At 39.0% G+C, this 23,404-nt stretch overlaps 2 protein-coding genes across 3 annotated transcripts; both read right to left on the bottom strand.

Annotated features, from left to right (window-relative positions):
* Positions 1-13,725: 13,725 nt before the first annotated feature.
* On the bottom strand, positions 13,726-20,320 carry LOC147850902 (cellulose synthase A catalytic subunit 9 [UDP-forming]-like). 2 transcript variants are annotated; one of them, XM_087335776.1, is made up of 8 exons: positions 19,589-20,320; positions 19,203-19,478; positions 18,969-19,094; positions 18,602-18,802; positions 15,687-15,798; positions 15,406-15,587; positions 14,951-15,301; positions 13,726-14,759 (listed from the first exon to the last, which is right to left on the bottom strand). In XM_087335776.1, the coding sequence occupies exons 1-8, from the start codon at positions 20,300-20,302 to the stop codon at positions 14,106-14,108; spliced, it is 2,616 nt and encodes an 871-aa protein (XP_087191902.1). In that variant the 5' UTR covers positions 20,303-20,320; the 3' UTR covers positions 13,726-14,105. The 2 variants fall into 2 exon arrangements, with proteins under 2 accessions (XP_087191902.1, XP_087191903.1); XM_087335777.1 differs by having other exon boundaries at positions 14,708-14,728.
* A 1,480-nt stretch (positions 20,321-21,800) lies between these two features.
* Positions 21,801-22,949, bottom strand: LOC147850901 (uncharacterized). The gene has a single exon (XM_087335545.1). It carries the CDS (start codon positions 22,947-22,949, stop codon positions 21,801-21,803), a length of 1,149 nt encoding a protein of 382 aa, XP_087191671.1.
* Between the last annotated feature and the right edge of the window lie 455 nt (positions 22,950-23,404).

The following is a 23,404-nucleotide window of genomic DNA, read 5'->3' as shown; positions in this document are numbered from 1 at the left end:
CAGCGAAGTTGCTAAGAACCCTAACCAGGTTATCCTCTATGATTATCAGAGAAGATTGTAACCGTTTTCTGCATTTTCCTGTATAGTGGATCTCTGTTTCTCCCGTGCTTTTCCCCGTTTAGGGTTTCCATGTTAAACACTATGTACTGTGTATTTTGTTGTTTTGCTTTTCCGTATTGTTGTGTACTTTTAGTCGAACTTTCCTACGAACGAAAAGGGATCGAACTCCCAACTGTTATAGCACTGCTAACCCTTTTGCTCATAACAAGTTCGCGCTCACAAGTGGAAGGATCACGCACACATGGAAGGATAAGGAATATTCCGTTTGATTTTGGGGATTTTTTGGCCATTTCACAAAACACCTTGGTACTAGTATCAAATGTTCTCAAAAACTTGATGAAAAAGCTAAAATTTTCACCATTTGGTAAAATTGAAAAATGCAAAATTTTGGCCAAATACAAAAAGTAACTTTGTGTATTTTTAAGGAGAAATTACAACAAGTAGTATTTTAGATCCTAACGAAATCATACGTGAAAGATTTCAAAACAATCAACTTTTTTATTTCATTCGATAAAATGTTGTCTAAATTTCTTACATATCGTTGCACAAAAAATACATTTAGGAGTTATTTGCATCACTATCATCATTCCTTTCATGAGAATCACTACTATAGCTAATATACAATTGTGACTCTTTCTCCTCATTTTCAATTGTACCAATCAAATCATTGTCTTCACTAAATGGTGTCTCCAAATTGTGTGCACTAAATCTTGTTCGCCTTCAATCTGAGATATCTTCTAGTCTTGGTAATATCTTTTTTATTCTGTTTATCATTGTCGTCCTTAAACATCCAACTTTTGGTAGTGTAAAGTCATAGACAATGATATCCACCTCACTAAAGTCAATGATAGATTTATTACAAAATTTTAATGCATCACCACGTCCAAAACGTTACCAATGCAAAATTGGTGCCCTACGTCATGGCCATCTACATGTGTAGCTATTAATATCCCCACCTTGAATTCTTGCAAGTTTCCTTGTCACCTAAGTTATGCTCATGTCATCATCCTTAGTTCCACATAAATTTTTCTCTATTGTAGATGAACCAAACTATGAAGATCAACATTAAGTATTTGAAGTGGTGATTAAGAACCACGACAATATTTTATAGACCACGTAAATGGTGATTAAGTATTTGAATGTGTAGCTATTAATATCACCACCTTGAATTCTTGCAAGTTCCCTTGTCACCCAAGTTATGCTTGTGTCGTCATCCTTAGTTCCACATAAATTTTTCTCTATTGTAGATGAACCAAACTATGAAGATCAACATTAAGTATTTGAAGTGGTGATTAAGAACCACGAGAATATTTTATAAACCACGTAAATGGCATTTGCAAGGTTCAATTACCATCAACACAATTATTAATAGTTTTTGTTAATCAATGAAGCACATGTTCACCATAACGTGTCTTATTATGCAACATACTTCTTTGCAATATCAATATGCATCTTTTTCTCTTGTAAAAATAGAGATTTTAGTATAATTCAAGTTCATGTAAACCCTAAATCTCTTCTATTTAAAAAAGAAGAAGATTTCTAAACATGAACTCCATAAATTGTATCGAGTTGATGTAAACAACAAAGTTTTGATCACAATTACATACAATGTATCAAATTCATGTTCAAAGTTTTCATCTTGGATTTAAAAAAATAAAAAAATTGAGCTTCAATTGATAAAAAACCAGTTTTTCACCACAATTCAATACAATGTATAGAGTTCATGTTTAATGTAATTTTTTTAAAATTTTAAAAAAAAAAATTCAATTTTATTTGATATTTTTTTATTTCCTTTTTGGAAGAGAAAAACTTTAAACATAAATTCGATACATTGTATCGATTTTTGATGAAAACTGTAGTTTTCTCATCACTTAAAAAAAAAAAATTTAAAAAAAAAAGACCCAAAATAAATAGAAAAAAAAAAACTTTAAACATGAACTCAAAAAAAAACTTTAAACTCAGCTTTTTGACATGAACTCAATACAATGTATCGAGTTTGTGTTTAAAACATTTAAACACGAACTCAATACATTGTATCAAATTCATGTTAAAAAGTCAACATTTCGACACGAACTCGATTGTGTTGAAAAACATAGTTTTCAAGACCAACTCCATACATTGTATCGAGTTTGTGTCGAACAATGTATTGAGTTCATGTTTAAAGTTTATTTTTGGGTGTTTTTAAAAAAAAACAAATTTGGTTTTTTTTCTATTTATTTTGGGTTTCTTTGGTTTGTTTTTTTTTTAAGTTGAAGTGATGAGAAAACCAAAGTTTTCATCACAAGTCGATACAATGTATCGAATTCATGTTTAAAGATTTTTTTTCCAAAAAAAAAAAAACAAAAACAAATTGAAAAAATTTACTTTAAACATGAACTAAGTACATTGTATTGAATTGTGGTGAAAAATCTGTTTTTGTAATCAAGTCAAGATCGATTTTTTTATTTTTTTAAATTCGAGAAAAAAAACTTTGAACATGAATTTGATATGTTGTATGGAATTGTGATGAAAACTCTATTTTTTACATCAACTCAATACAATGTATGGAGTTCATGTTTAGAAATCTTCTTTTTTTTCAAATAAAAGGGGTTTAGGGTTTACATGAAATCGAATTGTAGTAAAATCTCTGTTTTGACAAGCGTAAAAGCTGCATATTGATGTTATAAAGAAGTATGTTGCACAACAAGATACCTTATGGTGAACATGTGCTTCCTTGATTAACAAAAAACCATTAATAATTTTATTGATGGTAATTGAACCTTTCAAATGTCATTTACTTCACAAATTTTGTAGGGGAGCTCTCAAAATGAAGAAGAGGAGAGCATTGTGGATACCTTAATAAGTATGTGATATGTTCAAATTGATATATATTAATGTTTACATCTAAGTTTGGCAGTTTATGAATATCATCTACATTTTAGGAGGTTATGGATTTATCAAAATTGTTTATGAATATTTATTACATTTCTTTAGTTGTGAATTTATGGATGTTAATAAGCACTAAATTTATAGATGATGGCATTAAGGATTACAATGTTACCTCTTATACTTAAAACATTTTCAAGTCTAACAATAGATGTAACTTCCACTTCTGGAACCTACATATTCTCGAGATGGTGAAACCATTAATCTTAACTTGTGCCTTAAGTTAACTATTGTGATTTTCTTTAAGTTAACTACATTTCATATCTGCAAACCATCAACGTTTAAACATTTATTGAAAAACTATTGAATTTTAGAAATTATCATTTTGAAACTTGTTAAATCTCAAAATATTAACAAATTTTACATGTTATTTAAAACATGTGATACTCATGTATCAAGTTTCTGAAAATCGCCTAAAATCACAAGATTATAAAAGGAATCTATAATTGGAATACGTGATCCTTCCACTTGTGAATGCGAACGTGTTTAATGTGAGTAGCCGAGAAGGATACATTACTTCGACTTCGGGTCCAGCTTTCTTCACCACTCATCTGGCACATGCACACAGGCAATGTTACCGAACACCGTAAGGTGTCGTAAATTCGGCTTATGCTCGAAATATAGCTCGTGTGCTGACACCTTATCTCTGATCCTGTTTTGGATATAGACGGTTGTTCGAACCGCCTTGGCCCAGTAGAACTTAGGCATGCTTTTCTCCTCAAGCTTTTCCCTTGCTGCCTCCACAATCGACCGATTCTTCCTTTCGGCAACGCCATTTTTCTCCGGCGTATATCGGTAGCTGAATTCCCTTCGAATTCCTTTCTGCTGCAGATAACTTCTGAATTGGCTGAAAAAGTATTCTTTTCCACCATCCGGCCACAAGCACTTGATCTTTCTCTCCATTTCCCGTTCGACAAGACTTTGCAAGTTCCGAAAACAGTCGAAGACTTTGCTTTTCTTCTCAATGAGATAGATCCACGAGGACTAACATTCCGTGTCGGTTCCCATACATCCGAATTATCAATTCGATCTTGTTACAACTCTGGTTTCTTTCGGTGGGGAACAAAAGTCGATGTTGTTTCCTGAGCTAGCAAGCTTCACATATTTGGGCCTTTCGGCCACTAAATTTCAAGATTGCAAATCTTGAAGCCTCTAGTCGTTGATGTGGCCTATTCGCATGTGCCATAAGTCGATGTCTAACTTGACTTTTTGTCCTTTGGCAAATAGAGCAGTGTTGACGTCATTGGTGTCGAGGATAAACATCCTCCCGTCCCGGCACCCTTGCGTGATGATCTAACCCTCTTCCTCAATGAATCACCTGAGGTGCGTAAACCACACTTGCATCCCCTCGTCAATGATCTGTATGACCGACAACCAGGTTCTTCGTGATTGTCAGAACATGTAAAACATTCATTAACTTTCCCTTTTGTCCGACATGACTCAAGGGAACTTCTCTGACATGTTCCATCAAGTGAGGAGTGTTGTCTCCGGTTTCAACAACTCCCAACTTTTCCAAAAATGAGAACCATTCTTCGTGGCTCGTCGTGTCGCTCCGGAGTCAACATACCACACTTCCTCTGATCTAGAAGTGGTTTTCTTCATCGAGTTCACCTTGTGTTTCATCACACAGGTTGGTCCTTTTCCTATCTTTCCGGTTTCGGATCCTTCTGAGCCTTCATCATAGTTGCGATCTTTGCCAATTCCCTTGTCCAGCCTTGACGGATCCGGATTTTTCTGAATTAGTGCACTTCTTCCACCACTCGCTCTCTTGGTGTCCTTTCTTGCCATCTCAGAAATTTCCTTATTGGTTTCCGGCGCCGCTTTGACTCCCCCTACTTGTGGAGAATCTGAAACTGTTGTTGGCACTATCTTTGTGCCTCCAGTTTTGCTCTTGTCGGCCTCCCTTATTGCGTGCCGATCCACCTCGTTCTCTATGCCCAAGGGTCGATCTGCCTCCGTGTACAACATTTGGTTGTCCGATTGACTGGTCCTCAAACCACTCGCGTGATTTTCTTCAACCATCAGCATCGATTGCAGGTCGAAGAAGGACAGTGGCTTCTCCCGGGTGCAAATCGTCGGTCTGTACAGTTGTGCTAGACCACCGAGGCAGATCTGGACCATTTAGTCTTCATCAATCATCACGTTGATGGACCCCAACACGTGTTAGAAATATTGAGAATCGATTAGATAGCTATATAGAGTTACAACCACAGAGATGGATATATGAAAACAAAACTTCTATTACACATGAGAGTAGCTCACAATGGTAGTTCACCCATGCGCTCACACCTTAGAGCTTAGATGGGACCTGGACCAACTCACTACAAAATTAATGGGGACTGATAACCAATACACCACTGTGTAAGAGAGTGGATTATATTCTCTGTTTGGTCCAAGTGTCACATTAAATGTGCATGTCAGTTGATAGTAGTGGAGATATTCCTTTTCTGTCAACTGATTTGTCATTTAATATGACCCAACTCCCTAGATATAGGCTAGTGCTAGATAGTACTTATCTTGAAGTCAATGGCACATACTTCACTAAGTACATTGTAACTTGCCCACAAAATATTCTAGTTGACTTGATTAGCCAATCCTATTACCTATTTCGCTCTTTCCTAAATCCATTGTGTTCTACGCATCTATGGTTTCCTAGATTAACACCTTATCGACCCATATGGTTGAGTTGCACACTAGTCGCTCCTCATTTGCGGCACTATCACAAAATGTGCACTCTAAGAGCACATATGGGGATAGATTTACAACTTGGGGTTGATCATTGATTATATCTAACACACCCCCTCAATGATCAACCCATTGAGTTCACTTGGAATTGGGCCAACTCCTAGTCGTCGAAGGTGTTGTTGTAGCTATTCTGATCCAAGGGCCTTTGTGAAGATATCCGACAATACTCAAGCTCCACAATCTCATCATTTATTAGCTCCTACACATAGTAATATTGAATCTCTATGTGTTTAGTACGTGCATGAAATATGGGGTTCTTGGCAATGGTCATGCAACTCTGATTGTCACACCTCAATACCGTTGTCGTCCTTATTGGAACCGCCACATCCATAAGGATTCTTCTTAGCCAAACTACCTCGCATGCCGCTATGCATGTTGCTTTGTATTCTACTTCTATTGAAGATAGTGCCACTGTTGGTTGTTTTTTACTACTCCATGAAACAACTCTAGAACCTATTGAAAAACAATATCCAGAAACTGATTTTCTGGAATCACTATCTCCAGCCTAGTCGGAGCCGCCATATGCACTAAGTTCGTCAATTGTTGGCTTGTAGAAGATTCTGTAATTTAAAGTACCCACAATGTACTTTAATACACGTAGTGAAGCTTTCCAATGCGTCTCCTTCGGCTTGTTGCTAAATCGACTCACCACACCGACTACAAAGAAAATATCTGGCCTAGTACTGCATAGGAAAATTAGACTTCCTACTAGCTGTCTATACTTCCTTATGTCAACCATTGGTGACAGGTTGGTCTTCTTGGGATAGCTTGTAATTTGACTCCATTGGAGTCGACTTCAACTTGTTTTCCATCATCCCAAAGGTCTTCAAGATCTCTATTGCGTACTTTCTTTGTGACATGAAGATGCCAACCGAGGTTTGCCAAACTTCAATTCCAAGGAAATAGTGTAAAATCCCCAAGTCTGTCATTTCAAACTCAGTTTTCAAACACTCTTATGTTTGGCCAATACACTCTTCATGGTCACCAGTAAGTACTAGATCATCCACGTAAATGATGATGATGACTTGTTTCCCGTCCTTCATTTTGACATACATACTTGCATCCGAAGCACATTGCTTAAAGTCGATTGATTGTAAGAAGTTGTCTATCCTCTTGTTCCAAGCTCTCAATGCTTGCTTTAGACCATACAACGCCTTCTTCAGCTTGTAGACTTTTTTTCCTGAATTCGGCATCTCAAACCCTGGTGGTTGTGTCACGTATACCTCCTCCTTGAGATGCCCATTCAGAAATGCCGATTTGACATCCATTTTTCACGTCCATCCTCTTGGAGCAACCAATGCTATGACCATTCGAATTATTGTCATGCGAGTTGTCGGGGCAAATGTTTCTTGTACATCGAACCCTTCAATTTGGGAGTATCCTTGCGTTATTAGCCTCGCCTTAAATTTCTCCAAAGAACCATCAGCTTTATACTTTACTTTCCACACCCACTTGGTGCCCATCACCTTCCTCTTTGTTGGCCTCTCTAACAACTCCCACATGTCATTTTTCATGATGTTATCGTATTCTGATATCATCGCCTCTTTCCACTTCGGGCCGTCCATGGCTTCCTCCACCAAGGTCGGCTCACTCACTGAGCCTATGATGTCCACCATCAGAGCCATGTTGACAATGTGGTCAGAGGTTCTCCCTTGTTCTTATATTCTTCTTGATCTTCGTAATCCATCAGTTGAAGTTTCAAGAAACTCAACTTTAGGAGTACGGTCATTGAAGAGTTGTTGAGCCCACTTAGGTATTTTCTTTACATGGGGCACTAGCATATGCTGAACTAACGAGCCATTACCATCAGATGGTTGAGCTTCCTTTTCTAGACAGTGGGTCAGGATTGGGGGGAATACTTCTTCGGTTGATGAGATAACTTGAGAATCATTGTTCTCATCTAGCTGTGGTCGTTCCTCATCAAACACCACATTGCGGCTTGTCAATATCTTTCTTGCCTTTGGATCGTAGAGTTGATAGGCCTTTGACTCTTCACTATATCCGAGAAAGATACACTTCTTGCTTTTAGCATCCAACTTCTTTCTGCTCACATCCGGAACATGTGTGTAACACGTACACCCAAAGGTTTTGAAGTGCAGCACTGAAAGTTACTTGCCTGAATAAGCTTCTTGGGGTGTTTTCCCTTGAAGTGCCTTCATGTAGCTTCAATTGAGGATGTAAATTGTTGTATTCACTGCTTCAGCCCAGAATGGGTCGGGCAGCACTTGTGCCTTCAACATACACCTAGCCATCTCGATAATTGTTCGGTTTCGACGTTCGACAATGCTATTTTGTTGTGGGGTGTTGGCAATTGTAAGTTGGCGCTTAATTCCATTATCTTTGCAATATTCGCATAATTCTATTGATAAGAATTCTCCACCTTGATCAAAGCGTACCTCCTTCACTAATTTTTCGAACTCCCGCTCGACAAACTTACGCCATCTTTTGAAGATTTTAAAAACTTCAGCCTTCTCCCGAAGGAAGTAAACCCACATCTTTCTACTGAAGTCATCAACTACTGGCATATAGTAGAGAGATCCTCATTTGCGGCACTATCACAAAATGTGCACTCTAAGAGCACATATGGGGATAGATTTACAACTTGGGGTTGATCATTGATTATATCTAACACGCGCTATAGATCTCCTTTATTTTGGTGGTGTAGTTGGTAACCAACATGTCCCGTTGTCGCGAAAATCTTCTTTAGATTCTCCCAAGCTTCTTTTGGTGTTTTTGCATCCTCAATGTAGTCGAGCATCTGGTCACGCGCACAGGACATGAGACAGTACAACACTCTGCTAGCTCCTTTTCCCATACCGGGAAGTCCTTGTGTCCCGGATCTGGTGCTACTTCATTTGCTCCCTTGACATAGCTCAAGTATCCGTGTCCAAGTATATACTGGTGCATCTTTTAAGACCAAGATGCATAATTATTCTTGTCGAGTTTCTCTGCCAGGAGTGAGGTTGCCATCCCTCTGTCCATTTCTTTTCTTTTCGATCTATGCTTTTTTGAAAGTTAGGGTTTGTCTATGGAAATTGCTTGTCAGCAACAAAGGTTCTCAACCCTTGTGCTCTGATACCATGTAAAAAGTAGTGTGTGGAAGCTTGTAGATAAAACCGGCTTCACCGGATAGAAACAAAGAATATGCACAGGTTTAATGGAAAGCTTAGTCACATACACAGAGTACGCGGGAGAGTCAGAGAGAGTAGAACAATAAACTCAATTCAAAATAATAACATTCTGTAAATACAATGTGTTCAGAGAACACTTTTATACAAGTCCTTAAAAGGATTAACAAAAGTACCGACATGTACTTCAATGCTCATACACGTGACTGACACTGACTCCAAGAAATATGCCTACATACTAGGCTTGGACCGTAGGCCTCTAATGGCCTACCGATTACAATCCGATCCGGTTATCAATTCCGGCTCTTGGTTCCGGATACCGATCCGAACACCGATCTGGTTCTCCATTCTGGACTCTGATCCAACTCCGGCTTATTCAGTCAATTTGGATCCAGTTGAGCTTGTCTGCTCAACAAGAGACAACTAAGAGACAACGACTTACACTGAGAAGATAGAGAAGTGGGAAGGGTGCAAAGGAGAAAAATAGCAACCGAAGAGACACAGTACCCAAAGTACGAGAGCAATAGAGAGAGTGCCCTACTGAAGAGAAGATAAACATACGTGAGGGGCTATTCGTAACGTAAGGAACTCACGATTGTATAACACGTCTCAGAACCATCTGTATCAAGTTCCTTCATTTTGTGTTTTTCTTCTTTTCTTATATTTTCTACTTTCTGTTGGTTTATCAAACCAATCAGGTGAGGATCGTAGCCAAGTTTATTGCCTTGAGGCTACTATATTTCCTCTAGTCAAAACCTAGAGAGAATACACTCAGTTCTACTAATTGTTGTTGTATCCAGCTGATCGGGTGAAGATTGTAGCCAAGGTTGTTGCCTTGAGGCTAGTACATTTTCTCTAGTCAAAACCTAGAGAGTCTGTACTCAGTTGTACTCACTATTGTGTAGCCAAGCATTGCCTTGAGATTTGGATATTCCTCTAGTCAAAATCTAGCGAGGTTGGATTTAGTTGTACTCAGATCATAGTAAAGTTATTTGGGGTTTTCCACGTTAAAAATTTGGTGTACTCTCATTTTTTGTCTTATGGTTTCATGTATTGTTAATTGTGTCGGAAGCCTAAAGCATCCTCATTTAGTCCCATATTCCAAACAAGTGGTATCCGAGCCGAGGTTCATACCTTCCGCAAAACTTGGAATATGGATGAATCACTAAGCAGGATGATTAAGTTGACCGTATCCAACTACCCAATTTAGAAGTTCAAAATGAGGGACATGTTGGTAACATAGATGCATTAACTTGGGATGTCATGCATCTAAAGACATCTGCATATATTTGTTGTTTTATAGACATGAGTCTATATAACAATTTCAGTGATGAAACCAAAGGAAACGAGTTATGGGGGAAAATCGAAACTATGGTTCTGACCAAAACTGCCTTAAATAACGTCTCCGGGTTTAGGAAACTTGTAAGACTTAGATTTCAAGATGGCTCTAGTATGGCAGAGCATCTAAACACGTTTCAAGGATTGATAAGTCAAACTGTCTCTTTAGCTATAACTCTAGCAAATGAGGTGTTGACCTTGTTATTCTTATGCTCTCCCAGATAGTTGGGAAACCCTTGTTGTGACACTTGGGATTGCAACACAACAAAAAGAGCTAACAATGGACACACTTAAGTCGAGTCTTCTACATGAAGAAGCACAACAAAAGGAGCGTGAGTCCAACCATGAGCATGAACCCTTGGTCATTGAAAAAAACCCCAATAGAGGAAGAAGCCATACTCGGGATCATTGGTCTAGCTTCATGGCACTGAAAATGTCTCACGGCTCAAGTGATTTACCGAAGCGACGAGTTGGGGTCCACGAGATAACATAAATAATGTTGAGGAGAGATCAAAATCGAGAAGTAGGAAAGACTTCAAGAAAGATTTCGCCTGTCATTATTGTGGTGGTCCAAATCACTACAAAAGAGATTGTAGGAAGAAGAAGAGGGACCGAAAGAATGGAACCACTAACGACAAGAAAAATGACCTTATAACTGCCACATGTGATGGCGATGTTATTATTGTGTGTGAGGATTCTTGTGATAGTTTAGCACGTCGACAAACCCATTGGGTCATTGACTCGGGAGCCTTGTATCACATCACCCTGTATCGAGTGATATTTGAGTCATATACTGGTGGTGACTTTGGTAAAGTCAAAATAACCAAATACGGTATACCATAGGCTATTGGCATAGGAGATGTAGTCTTAGTCTCAGATAGGGGTTGTAAACTCAAATTGAGGGATGTAAGGCATGTACCAGATATTTCGTTGAATATCATCTCCGCCTATAAGCTTGATGATGAGGGATATGAAAATTACTTTAGTGACGGAAGATGGAAACTCACCAAAGACTTCCTAATCATAGCAAGTGTCTAGAACTGAATTCCCTCTATCTAATGCAAGCAAAAATGTATCCGCACGAATAATGGCGCTGAATATAGGGGAAATTTTGAGCAATATGGTCATGAGCATGGTATTAGGCTTGAGACGAGTGTTTAGAAAACACCTCAGCACAATGGTGTGGCTAAGAGGATAAATAGGACAATTTGTGAGCGGGTAAGTGGTATGCTATCCTACTCAGAATTGTTTAAATCCTTTTGGGCTAAAGAATCAAGGACTACAATTGACCTCATGAATATGTCTCCATTAGTCCTTTTGGATGATGATGTACCCGAGAGGGTGTGGACAGGTAAGGAAGTGTCATACAAACACTTGAGACTGTTTGGCTGTAAGTGTCATGTCCAAAAGATGAAAGATCCAAGCCCGATGACAAATGCAAACCATGCATATTTTTTTAGGATACGACCATGAGGAATTCGGCTATAGACTAAGTGACCTAGAGAAGAAGGTCATTAGAAACAGGGATCCCTAAGGAGCCAAATGAGATGCCAAATTTCACCCTTGTTTTTCAGTCACCAAATATCCAACTCTTGGCCTAGACACCCAAGGTCACAAGGGAGATGTGGAGTATGATGATACGACTGATGATGCAATCGATGATGATGATGGGTAGGATCATGATCATCAAACTATAGGTGACTAGATAGATGACGTTTTAGCATCTCCACCGGAGGTGGAAGAGTTGAGGTCTATGAGATGAAGATGATCTTCACATGATTATGTGATGTTCTTAGATAGGAGAGAAATAGACTGCTTTAGAGAAGTTTGAAGTTTGCAAACGAAAGGCAAACCTAGTTGTGCCCCCTGTTGGGTATGTGAGGAAGAGTGAGAAACACACAAGAGGCACACACAAGAAGCTCAAACAAAGAAGCACTCACACAAGGAAGACAATGGCTGGAATAGCTCTCTCTATTGATGAATGATACAAAAACGAATAGGATCTAAAATATATATCCCTAAGTACTAAGTACCGCCACATATGAGTGACTCATGTATGTGGTAACATGGGGAAAAAACCTCTAGCCAGCACTAGAGTAAAAAGTGCCCATGTATAGGGAAAAATGGTTCACATCAAAGCTACTCGAGGAACACGTAAGTGTAACACCCCCGACTTGAGATGGAGAGGGAGAATTGTTGGGCCTATCCACTGAAGTGGAGCACACAACCGGTAGATGCCCGAGAGCCAACAACCGACAAACAATCATGAGTCAGCTAGCAATCAAGAGTCAACGGAGAGGTCAGAGTCAGCGGTCGAGGGTTGGCCGATTAAGAGTCAGTTGAGGCCAAAGAGCCGACTGAGAATCGCCTAAGGGCCTATAGCCGAATAGGGCCGATAGTGAGTTGAGAGCGAGTCGGCTGAATCGGCTGAATCAATTGAGAGCCGATTCAAATTTGGCAGAACTAAAAGTAATATTTAATACTTATTTACAAATATATACATATACTATGTATGTGTGTATATATCTATATGTATGTATGTATGTTTTTAGTATGTTGGTGTGTGTCTTTTTTGTATGTTTAGGTGTGAATGTAGATACGAAAAGGAACGTTACTCTACAAGGCTAAAGAAAACGGTGTAGACACAAAAACAGCGTGACATAGAACAAAAAAAACCAACGTATAAGAAAAGAGAGAGCAACACTAAAAAACAAAACATAGAGACTAAAAGATTGTGACACCAAAAGCAAGAGAAAAACAGAGATAACTATGAGTACAAAGACAACACAAGAGAGGTTCTTCTAGTCAAACTCTAGAGGTTGTATTCGGTTGTACTCAGATCATAGTAAAATTGTTTGGAACCTACGGTATTCCCTATTTTGGGTATTCCACGTTAAAATTTTCTGCCTTGTGGTTTCATTGATTGTTAATTGTGTTGGAAGCGTAAAGCATGCCGATTCAGTCCCATATTCCTGACATAATGCATAGATACAATATAATACAATACAATATAGTGATCACACTACATCAATTAGCAATGGGCCCGGCCTGGTTTCGGCTCGAACAGAACAGAACTGTTAAGCTATGATTTAAAGGTTTATAAGTTCCAAAATAATTAAATGGTTTGGTTTGGTTTTATTTATTAGTAAACGGTTCGGTTTTAGTTCAGTTTGGTTTTGAAACTGGGGTTTAAGTGGTTTGGTTTATAGGTTTTTGGGTTAACTTTTTTTATCCCTTAAATGTTTATGTAATTGAATGATTTAATTAATGTTTTTTTATTGATTTAATCTACTTAATTTAAATGTCTATTTAATTTAATGGCTTAATTAATGCTTATTTATTTGTTTGTATTAACATGAATGTTTATTTAATTTAGTGATTTTTTATTTATTTAAATATTTAATTTGTTTGGCTTAAATGTGGTTAGATAAAATGGCTCGGTTTGGTTAAAACTTTTCCTTTAAACGGTTTTGGTTTAAATAGTTTGGTTTTGCTTTTCTTAAATGGTTTGGTTTAATGGCTTGGAAAGTTTATAAAGAGTTTGGTTTGGTTTTTGTTTTATATAAATGGTTTGGTTCAATTCGGTTTGGTTTCAAGGCAAAGAAACCGAAACTGAACCGGGCCCATTGCTAACATCAATGGTGGACATACAAACATTATCAAAAGAACTTTGTCCTAATTGAGGAGGAAAGTATCCAGACAATTAAGTGACAAAGCCACTACAACTGCCATCATCCAGCCGAGCGGAAGAAGGGCAATAAAATGAAATGGATTGGATTGGATGAGCAGAAGAAAGAAGAAAGAATGGAATGGAATGGATCGCGGTTGATTGGATGAGCATACGAAGGAATGGAATGCATTGGATGAGCAGAAGGAATGGAATGGTGCCAGCAGACGGCTACGGAGCCTTCAAAACTTCCCCATCATCAGGCTGAGGATGCAGAAAGCGATGAAAGAGCAGGAGGAGGAGAGGAAGACGATGGAGGAGTGAAGTGCGAGAGGCGATCTTCGGTGTCCGCTGCACCACAGAAACAGGCCCTTCACGATGGGATGCAGGAGAAGCAGGACCCACGCGCAGCACCACGCCTCCACCTTCATCACCGCATCAACCCTCCTGCTGCTCGCCATCGCAGATGAAGGCCACCACAGCGATGGGTTGAGCAGAGAGGAGAGCAGAAACTGCGAGAGGGCCGCAAGGTTCAGCATAACGATAACCGTCGGAGGCACAAATAGCTTCAATTTGCTGTTCACAGCAACCCCACCGCTCACCGCTGCTTCTGCTTCTTCTCCTTCTCGCTTCGTCTTCGTCGTATCTTCTTCCTTCAGTAATTTGTCTTTGGGCGTTACTTCGAACTTGGTGTCTGAGATTCCCATGAGTTTCTTGAGCACATCGTAGGCCGCAAAGAGAGTGGAGGATGTGGCTATGAGTGCCTCCATCTTCTCCCCCATCCACCATGCCTGTAGGGTTACCCCCCCCAATATCATGGATTCCACATATGTGCAGCCATAGGCGCCAACAAATGCAGTTAACCCTAACAACAGCCACATGGGATTCTCTTCCACCTGTTCATCATCAGGCATTTGGAATTTGTCAAAAATTACCTACTCAGCTTTTCTGTTTGACATGCGTTGTCAGATCTAGATCACATTTTCCATGAAAATGCATGTAAAAGAAAGGCCAAAAACTTCCTACTACTCATATGAGCCAACAAAATACTACTACATTCTGAGTAGAAAATGTAATATTTACCTACCTTTGGGAATAAAGGCCTCCCCATCAACAATGATGTGCAGGGCAGTAGTGCATATGTCGCCATCGGGATGCCCATTACAATGGAATTGATCACGCAGATGTAATTGAGCCTTTGGATCATGCTGAGTTTGGGCAAGCGTGTAAACGAGAAGGGAGAATTGGTGCCCACTATTATCTCCATTACTCCTGTCGACCATCGCTTTCTGGTTTTTAACACTTCCTCGACCGTTGTTGGTAAACCACCCAAAAATGCCGCATCCTTGGGTGAGCACAATACCGATTTCCATCCCCTCCCATGTAGTTTGAGACCAGTGAGCGCATCCTCGTTTACAGATCCATAAAGTAATCCGACCTATAGATTGTCCAGTTTTCGACACCGAAAATTCACGGGGCTAAACACTACATTCATTGTCTATTCATCATATTGTACATACATGTTATATGATTCCCACTTACCTCTTTGCCCCAATTGGTTCCATCTTCATATCTACAGCCAAGCAATTCAATTGCCTCCTCTACAAAAGGGTCTCCTCGTAGGACACCATGGTTCTTGCCATCATTGCTCAGGTTTGTCAATAATATCCTTGCAGCACAGCTGATCAATTGTGCAGAGGATCCTAGGTCTTTGCTTTCCAGACCTACATTGAGGGTCAAGCTAATTATCCATCAAGTAATTCTTATATTGTTACAAGCCCAATGAATCGTTATGTAGTGAGAATGATGAGCTTATAACTTACTATTGACACAGATACCATCTGGTGTCTTCCCATACAAGACCTCTCTTTTATGTACACAAGAAGTCCCAGCATATGATGGACCTTGGGCACCATCCCATCCTTTGAAAAACACCTACGCCATCATTACGGCACACACACAATGGTTGTCAACATTGCTGGCTCTTCACAACATTTGCAGGAGATAGAGCCTTTGTTAGGGAATCAACCCACATAAAATTTGTCGATGTATTCTCTAATGTAAGCTTGTTTCCTTCGATCAACTCACTTATAAAGTGGTATTGTAGATTTTCATGCTTCGTTTTCTCTTAATGGTTTACATTCTTTCTCCGGTAGATGCATGATATATTGTCGTAGAAGATTTTCAATTGTAGTGATTTAATTAGTTATTTTTTTGATTAACAATAACTAGATGTGGGGTTTGTCCGCATAACTCTCTAATGATTTTTCATGCATTAAAAGGGTTATACTTAAAAGTTGAAAAAACTATGTATCCCGTAACTTAATATTGAAGCTTTCCTATTCATAGTTTAATAGGAAATTGCATCATAAAATCAATATCGTTTTCTATAGTTGGGCCATCTGAAACATTCAATTCTCATGTCAAGGACAATACAATGTTTAATTTTTAGCGTGATGAATGATTTCAAAATTTTAGTGATGAATTTATTTTGATAAATAATGAGAGTTTCTAGACTACCATATGCATAATTTGCATACCTCTGAAATAAGATAAAGGACTTGAATCTATAATAATTATAAAAATTCTTTAAAAAGTTCTAGCTTCGCATGAAATAAGATGAAGGACTTGAATCTATAATAATTATAAAAATTCTTTAAAATGTTCTAGCTTCGCAGAGTAAATTCATATGGTGTCCAACTTCAAGAATGTCCTCTACATGTAGTGTTGGTACTAACAGTCAACTAGATGTATGACTATGCGTAATGTGTTGGAAAATATAAGGCTTTTATCTCTGTCTCTCAGTGTCTCTGTTATTCTACATAATGTACATATAATGTTTAAATCCATAGAAAGATAGATGGAATAGATAAACATAGTTCACTTAAGATTTTGACTCAAATGGAAGAGATTGTGAAATGTCGATTTATTCTAGTAGGTCATCATGTAGGAATATTGTTTGTACATCCAAATGATGAATTTCAAGCTAAAAAATGGTGGTCGGAGCCATAAGGAGTAGGAATGATGCCATATTGTGAACAGGTGAAAATGTATCAAAATAACGATGTCCTTCAACCTGAGAGAAACCACCCACCAAAAATCGAGCTACACCATCAAAGTGTTGTTTTATCTTCAACACCCATTTGCATTAGAAAGGTGAGGGTCCTATGGGGAGAGTTGATGATTCATGTTCTTTGTCTATGGGTCCTTGCCATTCAACATTATTTGGACTTCGAATGCTTCATTCATAATTGATTCATCATCAAGAACATTTGATGTGAACTAAATTTTGTAGTTATGATATGCAAAAAGAAAATCGGAATTGTTTGTGCGACAGTACAAATTGAACTTTGCGAGCAAAATTGCAGGTGCAGGGCTAAGTGAATTGAATGATGGTGAAATGTCATAATTGCTAGTATTTTCCACACATTGTTCATTAGTGGGACAGGAGACATGTGCACCCCCTTCTTTGATTACTTTGACATCCTTCCTACCGATTTCATTCGTGGACTAAATGTAAATAGATCAACTTTTGGGTCATATAATCAATAACCCTGTAGCAATGAAGGTTGCTATACCTAACAAATGTGGCACAAACTATGTGAATTTGACAACAATTTCAATGATTTGGGCACTTTGGTTAAGTTCTTTGACGGGTATACCTTGTTGATTTATTGCACGTTTAAGATTAGGCTTTCGATATTTCAAAGACTTGATCAAAAGTGGCAATCGTGAAACGAGTGAAGTACATCAATATACGTTAACAATATATATTTCAAGATAGGGGTTGAGTTGAGTCCATGTGGACTAGTTGGAGGGGGTTATCGAATCATTCTTCCGTTTGGTTTCACTCTTTATTCTTTGTTCAAGCCAGAACTGAGCCGTTCGCTGTTTGGTTCAGTCTTGAGCTTCCTTAACCGGTTTGAGCTAGGTTGGGTTTGGCTTGATCCTTGGCAAACTGGTTTGGACCAAACCGATTATGCCTTCACCTATAAAGGGATCGGTTCAGATTCGTTCGTTCAAGTTTGAAAACTTCCAAAAGAGGAAACCGGTTAAGACCAAAGCCAAACAGTTAGCAGATTCCAACTCAACAACTAGTTGGCAAAGCCTTAGAAGATGAGACAATAATTAGGGAAAGTTGTCTATTGGAAATTATATTAGGTTAATGCGGAGGAGATCATATCTTAGGTTATATGATGGTTCAATTACGAGAACTTACAAAGAAAACTAGTAAAAATAAAAAAAAGGATTTCTTTGTTCCCAATGACATGTGCATTAGAAAGAAAATGGCCAATAAGGATTCTGAAAAAAACAGTTAGGTTAGTTAACGAGAAGCAGGAACAGGAAAAAATTTCCGATTGGAATCAAAAGAGTTTGCCCAAGAACGTTTACTGTACCATATTACTCCTTTGTTGGACATGATCGAATAACTCTGTTTGAATTAGCAAGTTCATTACAATTTGACATTAATTGATGCATCCCGTGCACTGCACCTTTTCCGTAGTTCTACCGTTTTTGTTTCTTTTTTGTTTCTCCTTTGCGATCAGGGTTCAGACATTTTCTTAATATATTGACAGTCATAAAAGACGTATTCTTTTCATTGATTTATATGTGTGTGTGTGTGTACTTATACGTTTCTCCATTATCTATGCGAAAAAAGAATGTAAGTGATTGGAGAAATAATCGCCAAAAGTGAATGTACTGTTGGATATTATGCAACTGATGAAAATATGGGTACCTCGAGAGCAGCGACAAACGTGTCACCTCCATCCATCCCTTCAAAAATCTGTGGGAACTGGACGAAGCCTAGCTGAGGATTAATGGCGGAATCCATGAAGAAGCACATGGCTTGTAGGAGCGCTTTGCCATCGGTGGCGTATGTATCACAATCAAGGTTGAGGATGAAGGGTGCGTTTGTAAAGATGCCGGACACACGAATCTGGTTAATATGTTATATGTCATATGTAACGTGCAGCACATGGATTAGCAGGATGGAATGGATTGGATTGATGACATCTTACATAAACAAGTAAAATACGATTGTAATTGAGGTTAAGATTATTCACAGAGAGAGGAAGAGAGAGAGAGAGAGAGAGATTGACGACCAGCGCATTCATGTTGCCGGCTTTATAGTGGTGCTTGCGTTGAAGGCTCTTCTCTCGGGACATATACACCAGGCAAGGCAGCCCTTCCTCCTCCTCTTCCTCCTCTTGAGATTTGTCTATCAGAACCTGCAGTAGCAGATAACAAAATCGAAATGTAGTAGTATATGTATGTATGTAGTAGTAGCAGTAGTAGATAGTAGATAGTAGATAGTAGTTAGTAGTGAAGATGCTCACTTCACAGTAAGCGTGGTGATGCCGTGAATCGTAGTCCACAGCTGCCCATGATTCTGACAAAACGGAGCGCTTCAGACGGCCCATGTAACCCTCATCATCCTCATTATTATTATTATTATTATTATTATTATTATCTAATCTGCTGTAACTATGAATCAACCCAGTCTCCATCATTACGTCTGCAAGCATCATCTTCAGAGCCTCTGCCTTGGAGCGATGATCTCCATATCTCTGCGTCATGGATGTCACCCTGCGCTCCAGCTCCTTGTACTTGGCCTGTCCTTCAAATGTTTTTTTACATATACGTAATCGTCTCCATCATCCAACAATTATTCCTATAAAACCAGGCAGAGATTGTGCGGGATCATCAGTTAAGACCTACGTACCTTCATAGTTGTCCATTCAGCGGCAAAACCCGAAGCATGAGAGGAGGAGGCGTTTGGCACGTGTGTCGAGTCGGGTGCATGTTTATGCTTGGCAAAATGCGGGCCTGGAGCTCGAGGTGTGATGGAGGGGAAGCGTCGGCAGAATGGAACCCAGTGGATGGCGAAAGCGGCGGCGAGCTTGATGGCCCAAAGGTTGAGGAGGGATCCGGCATCGTCGGAGACGTAGCAGGAGAGGCGACGTGGCGAGTAGTCGAGTGCGAGAGCTGAGAGCAGGGTGTTGAGTGTGATGATGGGGGGTTCCTTGAGAGGGTCGGCGGTGGTGACGAAGACATCCACAGCGGGCAGCTCATCCAGCAGCTGTCCATGGGCATGGGCATGGGCAGTGGGCAAGAAGAGCCTGGAGGGGTGAACCAGGCGTTGTATGAGACGCAACCTGGGGAAAATGGAGAGGTGAGCTTGCAACGAGAGCCAAAGCTCGCAGAGAAAGGCGGTGGCGAGGAGGAGGAGGTGGGGCATATCATGATGGTGGTGGTGGTGGTGGTGGTGGTGATAGTAGTAGGAAGGGCGGAGGCGGTAGATGAGGAGGAGGGGAAGGAGGGGGAGGAGGAAGAGGGAGCGGAGGATGAAGGCAGGTTTTGCGTAGCGCTGATGTGTTTGTAGACGAGGATCCGCCACCAGCTCATGAAGGGGAAGCGGCGGCGGAGTGGCGGCCATTTGGGGGGTGGGAGCGGAGTTGCTAGTAGTTACAAAACAGATTTGCGATATACACAGATAGAAATAGAAAGGAAGGGGATAATTGTTGTGTGGTCTAAACGTTAAGTTGTGTCACGTGTGTGAATGTTATTTCACATGTGGATGGATGGATTCATGGATCGATCACTATAGACAGACAGATAGATTCGGGTGTTGGGATAATTGTTGGGTGGTCTAAACGTTAAGTTGTGTCACGTGTGTGAATGTTATTTCACATGTGGATGGATGGATTCATGGTCTAAACGTTAAGTTGGGGGGGGGGGGGGGTTGCTTTTGAAAAATAAAAAGCTCTGAATTCATGGCGAGTTTGTAAAGCCTTGGAATCTACTTTTCAATCTAAGCTTCCCTTCCTTTCTTTTTACTTTTATTCACAATCCATGTATGCATGTTGAAGAAACGATATATTTCTCTCTTCACGTATGGCTTAGTCTAGCCCCAAGTGTGCCTGTCTGTATCCTTGTATTTATTTGCATTGTGACTTGTATGCATGTTGAAGAAACAATATATTTCTTTCTTCATGTATGGCTTAGTCTAGCCCCAAGTGTGCGTGTCTGTATCCTTGTATTTATTTGCATTGCATTATTAAGCAAAATACCTTGGAAAAGGAAGTTTGTACAACCATGACATTGCATTACCATTCTTTCGTTTTTTCCATTTATGATATTGGTAGCTTTTCTTTCCACACATCATTACAATTTATCATACCCCAAACATCTAAGAAATCTCTTCCAAGCCATTCCGTGGTAGCTTGCCTTTTGAAAATTGCATATTCATCATACAATTTATCATTATCAATTATGGGAGAAAACGCTTTCCCATCTATCATTTTTTGAATGCCATAAAAATTTCCAAGTGTTTTCAACTCATTAAGACCCATAGTTTTTCGTGCTAAAATGCTTGTAGATCCGGTAGACATGTTCATTGGTGATAACATTTTCAATGCGGAAAGAGTCACCGGATCTTGAAACCTCTTTTTTATTGTCTCTATCAATGCCTTAGAAAACAAAGTTTGGAATTGTATGGCTTCAATTAAGTCCTCACCATCAACACTTCTATCGATGAGGATGCTTTTATACATATTACCTTTTGTGGCATCTCGTAAAACTGAAAGCATTCCTTTTTCTCTACCATATTCTGGAATAATTGGATAATTATCGTTATCCTTCTCAAAACCATTCAGATCCATCATAACATGATGTAAAAATTGTTCTTCTATCTCCCCAATGGCTATCATAGCCAAACCTCCAATGCATGTCACATCCACATATTCCTTTTGAAATTCCATACTTAATGTAGACATGATCTTAAGTACATCTGCAAGGAAGTGAAGCATATACACTACTTTAAAGTTTCTTAAACTCAAGAATACATTGTATGCATCACTTTGCGATTGCAAAGTCTTCATCAAGGGTTCATACACATCACATACCCTCATGATAGCACCATGCCGACTAAGCCATCATGTCTTCACAATCCCAAGAATATGCAAATGTGTGTATTCTAATGCATCTTGCATCTTACTTAATTCACCTTGGCGCATTGAGCTCCTCGAGAAATGTGCAGCCACTCGATTCACAAGGGCATCTAACTGCTTGCATGTTTCTTTGACTTCGACGTTCTTTGAAGCCTCTTGCACACACAAGTTTGTTCGATGTGCACAACAATGTAATGAAGTCATAAATGGATTATATGACTTCAATCTTGTAGCAACACCTGTAGACATACCTACCATAACAGATGCTCCATCACTTCCAAATCCCATCATTTTTCTAACATCTAAGTTCCACTTTTTTAACAACGCTAAAATGTTTTCTGTTATTGTTTTTGTTGTACCATCCTCTACTACAAGTACCCCTAAATAAGAGGTTCGTACTTGCCTTCCTTCCACAAATGTAGCGTAAAGGATCAAGTTCTTGGTCACACTTACATCGGTAGCTTCATCTACCATAAGCCCAAACCAAGGACTTGTCCTCAACCTTTCATATATCTCGGCTTCAAGAGCCTTGCAAATGTGCAAGATAAAGCTTGCACAAGCCTTATTATCATTGTACATTCGTGGAAGGCCTTCCACACCACACTCTCTTAATAAACGTAAGAGGTTTTCCAATTTTCTAAATGCCAAATCCTCTTTAGCTATAAAATATGCACATTTAAACAATTTTTCAACTGCTAAATCCACACTAGCTTTTTTCTTTGATGCACATTTTTCAAGACCATTCTTGTCTCGTTCTTGTAACAAAATGGCATCTCGATGGGCCACACTTCTTGCATGTTCTTCTAATGCAGAAGTCTTAAAAATTTTTGCACTTGTTTTTCCAAATAAGGACTTACAATGTGGGTCATTCCTACAATAACTACACCATAGAAGCCCAGTTTCTAAATCCTCTTGAAGCCACTTAAATTTAGTAGGCCAATCTTCTTGAAATCTTAGTTTCGCCTTACTAACTCTATTTATCTCATTAATTGACTCTTGAGAGTATTGTTGGTCTTTTATAGGTTCTTCGAGAGACACATCTTCATTAGAAGATGACATGTTCTTCCTAAAACAAGGCATTGTATGAAGGCTCATTTGTTTTCCCTTGCCTTTGCTATTTTTGTTGTGCGACATACTGTAACAATAAGGTAGAGTATATTGAACAATCATAATCTATCATTTTCATTTACAAGAAAGGGAAACATACATACACAATCCATGTTTTCCAAAGAGAATAAGAAAATTAAAATACCTGGAATATATGGAAGATTGCGAGGCTATAAAAGATTGAGTTTCCACTATGGATCTTCCAATCTATAAAAAAATAAAGAAGAAAGAGGAAGCCTCACATTAGCTTACACGCACATGCAAATGATAAATAATACATATCTTCACTATTTACTAGTTCATCTCTTTCTTAGCGTGTTCGATGCAAAACGCAATTGAAACTCTTAAATTGAATGTCAAAACCTCAAAATAATTTCACTATCAATGAGACATACATGCATTGTCTTCGTCTCATGCATGCATTGTCTTCGTCTCATGTTTGGGTCATAAAGTCAAAAGTTTGAGCAATACATTGTACACAT

This window comes from Azolla caroliniana, unplaced genomic scaffold (genome assembly GCF_043228905.1).
Source record: "Azolla caroliniana isolate FFs.n. ecotype wild unplaced genomic scaffold, voAzoCaro1.0.p SCAF_20, whole genome shotgun sequence".
NCBI lineage: Eukaryota > Viridiplantae > Streptophyta > Polypodiopsida > Salviniales > Salviniaceae > Azolla > Azolla caroliniana.
This window is presented reverse-complemented; position numbering and strand designations above follow the sequence as displayed.